This window comes from Nestor notabilis, unplaced genomic scaffold (assembly GCF_000696875.1).
Source record: "Nestor notabilis isolate BGI_N333 unplaced genomic scaffold, ASM69687v1 scaffold27761, whole genome shotgun sequence".
Lineage (NCBI taxonomy): Eukaryota > Metazoa > Chordata > Aves > Psittaciformes > Psittacidae > Nestor > Nestor notabilis.
In genome coordinates this window covers 1-10,000 of record NW_009915565.1, presented here as the reverse complement: position 1 = coordinate 10,000, position 10,000 = coordinate 1, and the positions used below count along the sequence as shown (strand labels likewise).

At 43.7% G+C, this 10,000-nt stretch overlaps 1 protein-coding gene across 1 annotated transcript in view; it reads right to left on the bottom strand.

The window, feature by feature from the left end:
- HOXC10 (homeobox C10) overlaps positions 1–3,835 on the bottom strand; it is a 4,097-nt gene extending 262 nt beyond the window's left edge. Inside the window, exons 1-2 of the mRNA XM_010024216.1 lie at positions 3,016–3,835; positions 1–66 (exon numbers count right to left, since the gene is read on the bottom strand). The exon at positions 1–66 is cut by the window's left edge and continues 262 nt beyond it. Coding sequence (XP_010022518.1) covers positions 1–66; positions 3,016–3,802 — 853 coding nt within the window. The 5' untranslated portion in view covers positions 3,803–3,835. The remainder of the gene's footprint in view (positions 67–3,015) is intronic.
- Between the last annotated feature and the right edge of the window lie 6,165 nt (positions 3,836–10,000).

The following is a 10,000-nucleotide window of genomic DNA, read 5'->3' as shown; positions in this document are numbered from 1 at the left end:
ACCTTTTCTTTCTTCCGCTCTTTGCTGTCAGCCAATTTCCTGTAGTGTTTTCTGCCTTTATATCCTCTGTTAAAAATAACATCGTTACATAAGTATCCGGGGAATGGGAAAGAGAACTTACCCGATTGCATCATTTGGCAAAGCAGCTTTTTTTTTTTTTTTTTTTGGAAAAAATAGTGAAATAGCTGTATTTTAAATTTTATTTATTTATTTTTAATTTTTACATGAAAAGGCAGCTCGCCTCTGGGCAAAGAAAGAAAAAGAAAGGAGCCGGCATGACTTGCTCCCCTGCGGGTTTTAGGGAGGAAAGAGCAGGTTTGAAGGAGCTAAGGGGGTGGCTTAAGCCTAGGAGTAAACCGGTGGTAGCAGCGCGCACCTCCACCTCTCAGCCGCGCAGGCAAAATGGGCAGCGCGGGGAAACCGCGCTGCTCCGCTCACCCCCACCGTAGGGGCTGGAAAATTTCAGGGTATGGATTTATTCAGGCTTCACTGGGCTGGATGGAGGGGCTCAAAATACCACTAATTAAAAATAATTTGGGGATCAGCCATAGGACTTTCGAGTCCTTTGCAGGTCTCGAGGTTTCCCCAAGCCACTCTTTGCTACCCAAAAATCCACATTATTTATCTGGTCTTTGAAAATGAACCTCAGAGGCTGAAATATTTGCCTAAAGATGTGTTATTTTGAGGGAAAGAACTCTATTTTCGCTCGTCCTGGAGCAGCCTTTCCGTCAAGTGTATTTTTTGTTGTACGAAATAGATTTGTCTTTATGAGCTGTGGGGGCACATATAGGTAAATTCGGAGGTAATTGTAATCCCATAGACACTCTCTTCACTCTACACACTCGTATAGATATACACACATACACTTTGCAAAGGCAAACGTATTTCACACGTACATAAATAAACACAGCGAATACTTGGGCTTTGAATTTGGTCATGAGAAAATCCTGGCACCAGCAGCCAACATTTCTCCCTAAACTAGAAGGAAAAACAAAGCCGATCCTGCAATTGTAGCAACCTCCCCGGCACCGCATCCCTGCCAGATCGGGAAATCCAAAGAAACAAATTGATTTAGCCAAAGGCACCTTCAAAATTTGCTGCTGTGACATGGACCCAACGCTCGCGTTTACCGAAAACCTTGAATGCCACCAAGCTCTGGAGATCCCCTTGGAAATCCAATCGCCCCCCAACCGCTCCAGTTACAGGAGAAAGGTCTGGACCTTCTGCCCGAATTAAAATTCAGGTTCAACATAAACGAAACCCGAAGCTAAACCAGATTTTAAAAGGAAGCAACAGAAAGAGAAGCAAACCAAATCCGCCCCAAATTGGATCTGACCATTTGAAAACACCGCAAACACCACGAAATGCCTTTTAAACCGCAAAAAACTCGGGAAAACCACGTCTTTCTCCACGCACTCCTTTTGAATTTAACATCCGAAGCGAAGGAAAACCTCGATCTCTATTTTTTGCTTTCCTTCTTTCCGCCTCAATTGCAAATCCAACCCGATATAATCTTTATTTCGGGTTAACTCCCACCAAAACCTTTCTTGGCGTGGAGGTTGAAGGCGCTTTGTGCAGATAAGTTTGCAGGGGTTTTGATAACCTTGACTTTGCTTTTTTTTTTTCCTTGGGTGTGTGTAATTGTAACTCAGCTGTCAGATAATATCTTTTCCCTTTGGATGTGAAATGGTTGGATGCGGAATGGTATTTAAAGAAAAGGGGGGGGGGAAGAAAAAAAATTTCAACAGAAAGGGAAATAATAAGTATTTATCGGTTCAGCTTTTAAAAAGGCCAATTTTGGAGGAGGGGAAACGCCAGACGAGAGGTTTTGCTGGTGCCACAACATCGAGGCGTGTGTGCATGGGGGTCCTGCGTGGACCCCCACGCCTGCAGCCTTGCATGCACCCTCCCCACCCCACACCCCATCCACTCTGCTGCTGCTGTAGCCCTAATTATAGCCCAGATCCTGACACACGGCGGATATTTTAATCCACATACCACAGGCACATGCAACCCTTTGCTTAGATCTGAGCAGTATTTTCTACCAAGTTTTTAGGGAAATTCAATCCCTCCCTTCACATGATCCTCACTTATTGACCTGATAGAAGCCTCAGAATCCACCTCGCTTCAAATCAGGACAGAAACCAACCCGAATATTCACATACAAACAGATTTCAAGCCATTGCAGCCTCCACAGAGAAAATAAAATGTGCTCAATGAAAGCCTCTTTTCAGAAATTCCCAAACTTAAAACATCTGCTCAACACACAGAAACATTTTTTTGCCTTCGCAAACAAAACCTCAGTTCGCCAGAAAAAAAAAATAAAAGGCAGCTTTTTCCTCTTTGAGTTTCCCAAGGAGCTTCCAAGCCATGAAACGAGGCTGTGCACAACTCCAGCCTGAGATGGTTGCAACTGCAAACGAGACTCTCCGCATTTTCCTTTTTTTCACCCCATTTTGACACCGAGCAAACCCCACAGAAGACATATCCGCTCAGCACACGGAAATAAAGCATTTGCGTAGAAAGCGAGATGAAGGGGGGGAAAAAAAACCAGGGTTTATCTGCCTTAAAAAACACATCACCACCCCTCAAAGAAGCCCCCCCAAACAACCAAACCCCAAGTCTCTGCCATTTCAAAGCAAAGCCACCACATCTTCTCGCATTCTGCAGCGAGGATTGCAAGGACCACATCATTTTTTAGCACAAATACATGCACAGTAAATTCCTTTCCATGTAAACAGCTAGAGGACGACTTCTTAAATAGCTCTCTGCTCCCTTTTCTCAGCTCTAATACATAGAGATTTTTTAAAAACCCACAAAACCGACATTTCTATGAAGAACATTTTTACCCCCAAACGACATCAACAATACAGAACATTATTGTGCCAATTTCTGGAGGAGAAGTTGGCAGTGCAGAGAGCACATTACTGCATATTCGCATTACTCTTGCTCTTATTAGCTATGGATAATTACTAATTGCTGAAATTAGCTACTGGTAATGAATGATTCCCTTACCTTTAGCTTCATTGTCAGAATTGTCAGTGCTGGTGTCAGTGTTTTTATTCAGCTCTTTCTCTGCTTCCGAAGGACTTATTTTGGGTGCTGGGGCGCTTTTTTCTGTTTTAATTTCGTTCGTGGATGTGTTCTGAGTATTATCTGTTTTTGTGTTTTCGGGGAAACTCACTTTAGCCACCGGGGGCGGCGGAGGAGGAGGAGGAGGTGGTGGTGGTGCTGGTTCCAGATGCTCATTCCTTGGGTTCAGGCTCGCCCTGGATTCAAAACTTGCCTCAAACTCATTTGGATTGCTGCAGTTTGACGTCTTCTCCATGGAGGGGTAACCTTGGCTCGCTCGGTAGTAGCTAGGAACGGGGACTTCATGGTCATTTAGGCAAGATTCAGGCATTTGGTTGGGGTAGAGGGCTGCTTCTGTGGCATTTTTTGCTCTTTTATCAGCGTTATACATACAGCAAACATTCTCTTCCTTGACATTGGTTGGGAAGGAGCAGGATGGGAGCTGTCTTGCAACAGGTTGCTCGATCCTGTACGTATTTTTGGGGTCACACCAAGTGTCTAGCTGAGAAAGGTAAGATGGATAGGTGCTGAGAGACAAGGTAGCGCTATTCACCTCGTCCCTTTTGGAAAGAGACGGGATAATTCCACAGTTCCTCATGACTCCGCAGCTGAAATCGCTCCCAGGCTGCATGTACATCCCTTGGCTGGAGGAATAATTCTCCCCTCTACAGGTACCGGCCAACGAGTCCATCAAAAACGAGTTGGAAGTCACATTGTTGGGACATGACATTTTCAGAGAGGGTTTTTAAGGAGGAATACTCCAGCCAGGGGCTGACATCTTTTTTTTAGGGGGAAAAAATATCAAGCACCATAATTATCCACGCATCGCTCTCCCCCCCTCCACCCCCCCACGTGATGCCCAGGCCAATGAGGATTGAAAATGGCCTTGATGATTCAGACGGGGACGACGTCACGGGGGTCAAGTTGGCGGGACCGGGAGCGGCACCGTGGAGCAACAGCGACATCTGCCAGCACCGGGCCGGGACCTTCACGTTGAACAAAGGCAGAGCCCCGCCGCCCCGCTCCCCTCCCGCCCGTTTGTTTACCAACGGAGCCACGCGTGGAAAGGGGCAAAGGAAGGGGGGAAAAAATGCAATTCATTTTTTTTTAATGATTTTTTTTTAATTAAGAGGGGTTTGGGGCAGCGGGTAAAATTTAAATGAAAAAAAATGAATAATCTCAACACCCCCCACCCTTTTTTCCCCTTTTCCCCTTCAGAATTCTCTTTTTGCCCCCAAACCCGATTAAAATTTGTAATTCTTGTCTCTCCCCCCCTTCTCCTTCCTCCGCTCGGCTGCGCCTTCCTCCCCCTCCCCGGCGAGGCTGGGCATGGGCGAGCTCCTCTGGGCTGAGCCTGCTGCTGAGCTGCTTCGTCTTGGTGTTATTTGGATGCTTATTACAATTATTCGGGGTGCTTTGTGTGTGTGCGTGTTGGATGGGGTTTAGGGGGTGCGGTGGGGTGATGTGCCCTGAGCTGTTTTGTTTTTACTGTTTTGAGAGAGACGTGGGAAGAGAAGGGGGGTAAAAATTGGGGAATAATTCAGAGACCCTTTAGCCAGACATTTCCCTGCAACCCCGAAGCTCCTTAGAGCAGGTTGGGTATTTCCCAAGCAGGTTTTCTAATGAAGAAAACCCCTAATTTCCTTTTATTTTCCTTTTTATTTCCTTCTCTTTCCCCCCCTCTCAGCAAAGCAGCTTCGCCCTCCCTGTCTCCGCAAAGCCAGCTTTTTTTAATTATCCACTTTCATTCCCGAACTGTCTTAAGTTTCTGGGCTAAAATGGCACATGTGATGGTGTGCAGGGCGGGGGTAAAAAAGACAATTTCCCTTGGAGAGGAAAAAGGGGGTAGAATTTGTGAACAGGGAGCGACGTTCAGCTGGGAAACTGCAAGAGAGCGGTGGTGTGGTGGGTTTTCTCCCCTCCTGTCTGTCTGTCTCTCCGTCTGCTTCTTCTCTCTCTCCGGCAAATATCTACTTGGGGGGGGGGGTGGTGGTGGTGTTGGAAATTAATAAATCCAACCTGGAACTCAGTAAATACCAAGCAGAAGGCTTTGCAGCCTGAAACTTTCCCGAATTGGTCGGGTTTTATTTGATTTCTCTGTTGTTTCTGGGTTTTTTTCCTGGGGTGATTTCAGGAGGAAAGTTACTTTTCTCTCCAATATTTCTTCTCTCCTCTTTCGTGGCTCAATTCGCTGCGATGGCAGCTCAAGTTGTTGTTTTCTTGTAAATCTGAAATCTCCGAGCACGATCTGATGCCTTAAATACGACGGAATTCAAACCTTCGAGGTTATCGTGCCCTCCCCCCCAACTTTATATTCTTCATTATTATCTAAATCCTGTAGAAATTAAGCTGTATAGGGATTTTTCTTCATTATTTTTCCCAGCACGTTGTAGTGCTGGTGGGTGAACTCTGATTTTAGATGTAGCGGCAGATTAGGGCAATGGCGAATAAATAAATAAAAAGGGAGATTGCCCGGAATTTCAAGATCATTACGATTAGAAAGAGACGGGTTCAGAGTCACTTTCAAGGGAAACAAAAAGAAAACGCCACCTTTCATTAAAAAAAAAAAAAAAGGAGGGGGGGAAGAAAGGAGGAAAGGGGGAAAAAAGGGGGGAGTAAGGGAAAACAAGAAAAAGAAGGAAGAAACAAAAAGGAGGGGAGAAAAATAAGCGGGAAAAATAAGAATAGGGGAAAAAAAGTAAAAAGAACGGGGAAAAATTAAAAGGAAAAAATCGTAGGGAAAAAAAAGTACATTGGAGGAGAGAAAGTGGAACTTGACCGTTTGGGGTGATTTGTAACGGTTTAGAGCAAAGTCCTGCTTAAATATTCTCACGTCTGCAAACCTGTTTTCCCAAAGATTTTTAAAAGCAAGGCTGTAAAATTCCCCTCGACTTAACTTTCAAGAGCCTTGCGGGTCTTCTCTCCGCATCAAGTGGGACAAGTTTCAATATCTTAGGCCGAAAAAGCCTAAAAGTGGATAATCCTATTTCGGGTGCCCCCTTCCCCAGCACAGTAAAAGCGTTCGAGGCTTCAGACGCCATTTGGTTCCCCTGGAAAGCTATTTGCGACTTTATTGCCTCTATTTGTGTTATCTGCATAGGTCTTTTTAAAACAGTTTGATAGAAATCGTTCAGTTTTATGATATCCAACGAAAATTCCACATAATATTTATAAGCAAAGAATAAAACTTTAGTATGGGAGCCAATATTTTCTCATTTATAGGTGATGAAATTAAAGACCAATGCAATTTTGTATTATATTGCTTTTTTTTTCCCCCGGTTTGATTTTTTCCCCCTCTTCTACTTTTTCTCCCCCCGTCTTTTACTTTATTTTTGCAGCTGATGTGGCTGGCCAATAATTTATGCTGCTCAGTCAAATAGTTACACATGTGCATTTTTTGGGACAGCAAAATTTGACCTCATAGTTTCCTGTATTGTCTGCCCAAAGATTGAATATGTTTTCCTGATTTTTTTGGTGGGTTTTTTTTCGCCCTGTGTTCTGGTGGGTGCTTTTGTCGAAGGAGATATGAAGGAGCTGCACAGAGCACATCAAACGTGACATTAAATAATTGGAATTCGCTTCTCTGCAGAACCAGGCGCTTCTCAAGAGCATCTCGAGCAAAGCTTCTCATCCAGGTTACTGGAGAGAGGAGAAAAAAAAAGGTGCTGGAAACCTCATCTTTTATGAATGTGTAAACGCTGTGAGTATAAAATAAAGATTTACACCGGTCACAGGCATTTTGTTTACCAGTTTTGGCCAGCACAAGCTACCGATGAGAATGTTTGAAGGGTTTCAAGCCTGTTTCCGAGTTCATAACCAGCATCTTCGGGAGCAAAGGGGATTGAGTAAATATAACAGCAGATTATTCCTTAAAATATGACCTGAATATATCCGGAAACTTCACCGTGATGGGTTTTTTTGGCCATGGAGAAAGAAAGTTGACGTTAGGAAGCAGCACAGAGGAGTCTCCAGGAGAGCGAATATTGTTTAAAGTTAAAAATAATTAGAAGTATGATAAACATGGGTCATTAATGGAAAGAGAAATAAAATTCATCAGCCTAAGTGGAACCCCCGTTGGGAAAAATGCTTTACTCTAATTACAGAAAATAAATACGAACAAATGCTATTAAAACTTAAAAGGAGAGAGTCTGCCCGTGATAAGGACTTTAATAACCTACTTTGAATTTTACACACTTTTCGGGGAACCACGCACACGTCCGACGTCGTCCCAGTCTCATGCGTGGGGCTGCCCGTGTGGGTTCAACACGGCCTTTTTGAGCCGGCTTAGGGTGTTTTACCCACTGAACTACGAGACTCACACATACGAAAGAAGTGGAGTTTTGCCCTTCCTTCCCCGGTTCTAGGAGAGTCCCCATGTCCTCCCACCGTACCCAGCGCCACAGACATAGCAATTGCCCCCAAACAACCCCAAATCGGCGCTGGGGGTGCCAGGGAAGCCTCTCTGGGCACGGACGAGGGGATGGGGAGAAAGGATGCCAGAAAACCCCCTCTTCTGCCCATCACCCCGAGGAGTATATAAATGTCTACGATTTCCAAGACAAAGCATCTCTCAGGCTTCCCCGGAATATTTTACCTGTCCCCTTTTCAATCTAATTATTTAACCGTGAGTTATGTGTAGAAAGTGTTTCTTATGCCCATTGTATTTTTTACCAAGTTTTCTTACGTTTTTATGACAAACATTCATTTTCGCTTCGAGGAAGTATTTGGTAGCAACACTTTAATGATTACCTTAAATTTGTATTTCTGCCCGGTATTATGCCCCATGTTGTAGCGGAAATAATTCTGATTTATGACAAAGTACACTGGAGTACAATAACAGCGATGCAAAAATAAAACCCACGCCTTTATATGTTGGCTTAGAAACTGTAAACTATCACCACAAGAAATCTATCAAACTTTACAATCCCTCTTACCCTGCTTCCTTCTTTCTGAGTAACTTAAGTCAAAGAATTATGGAATGATATTATGTTCCTTGAGGTGGTATTGAAAACTGTGTTCAGGCTTTTCTACCCCCAACATAGCACCCATGTTCTGGATGGAGTTCGGGCCCTTTTCCTTCCCCTTTGATCATGAAGGCAAAATTTGGAAAGTGTAATTTATATATAAGCGAGAGCAGGCAGGGTGACAGAGCCCAACGACGTGACACGGGGATTTTGGAGGAGTTTATTCAGCGCTGAAATGTTTCCTTTAATTTTCCAACAGCGTTAACAAACTTAAATATTGCCCCCCTCCAAAAGGAAAGAAAGAAAGAGAAAAAGGGGGGGCGGAAAGGACATAATTATTTCTCACAAAGGTGGGAAAATCCGGGTGGGAGCTCTGGAAATGTGGATTATTGCACGTTTGGAAAATTAAAGGTGGGGGGGTTTTTTTGTGTTTTACTTTTTTCTTGGCCTGGGAAATGCTGATGTGGTTTTTAAGCTGCAGAAGAAGTGAGCGAGTGATGTTAATGTGGATTTTGGGGAGCCCCTTTTATAACGTTTAAATTAAAAATAGAGTGAAGTTGAAGGAGGCGAAGAGTAACGATGAAAGGTAAAAATCTGAGACAATAAAGGACGTGCTAAAATGTGGCTCTGCCCTGGAAGTGAAGAGCAAACCTCAAAGAGTCTCTATTTTTCACATCTGACGATAGGAAAATGATTTCTTTCAAACTTTGTCCAAAAGCTGATAATTTAACAGGCATCATTGGAGCGGCAACGCTGCTCTGCTGAACGCCTCAAAATAAACATTATTGTTTTCATTATAATTTAATAGAATACGGAGAGCACTGCGAGGGCGGGCGGGCAGAGCTCACGTTTCTGCTTCAGAAAGAAAAAGAAGCGATCTGGGGGGAAAAAAGTCCTACAAATTTCACACCTACATCATGAAAATAAGCTGGAGAGCGCGGAGCCAAAGCCTGACCTTTTCAATTCACTGTATTTGCTTAAATTTGAGGGTTTCTACCTTCTAAACACAGATACCACCGCAGAGGTGGAGAGTATTGAGAAATATATGTGCAGGGAGAGAATTTTCCCTTAAAAAGCCACTATAATTCCCCCTTTTTACATTTTTGGTAACTATTTTTCCCGTACCTGCAGCCCTCACCCCGAGATAAAACCTCGACGATCTCCCGCTTTCTTAACCACGCACTCTTCACAAACCCCGAGGAGTTTTGGTTTGGTTTAATCGTCGTTTCTCCCGTCACATACGGTTCATATCAAGCACATCTTTACAGCAGAGGACTGCAGATTTTCTTGAGCGTGTATCACTTAATTCAAAGGAAGGAATTAGGCCGCTTTTGAACAATTAAAACGAACGAATTTATTTTGCTACTTGTAGCACATAAACAATTGTAATGTTTACATTAAGTCTCTCCCCCCACCCCTTCTTTTTTTTCCCCTAAATGAATGAAGTTTTTTATGGGCCCCATCAGCAATATGTTCCAGCCTAATTCCTCAACTCCAGATTAAAAAAAATAAAAGCGGAGCCTTATGAGGTTGCAAACCACATTCTCGTGGTTTCATGTTGTAGTTTAGAAGTTATCAAAAGCAGAGAAACGTGCTTCCATCTCCCATGTGCTGCGCATCCCCGGATCCCCCAACTTTAGGAAAGGCAGCTAAGCCAGGCCTTAATAAGCCGCCATTTTGGGGCAAAATAATATAAGTCATAGTTTTACTATATTCCCAAAGGGTGGAAGGGCTGAGGAGCCCCGAGCTCCCCCCCATCCCACGTCTCCCTTTTCGGGGGGCTGTATACTTGGGGGGGGTTATTTATTGGAGGGGGGGGGGCTATTCATTTATGGGAAGCTCCTTTTTTTAAAGGTCTATTTATTTTTTCAGACCTATTTAAATTTTTATCTATGCATTTTTTAGGTCTACCTATTGCTCTTCTTATTGGGGGAATCTATTTTTAGTGGGTATTTAACTTTTTC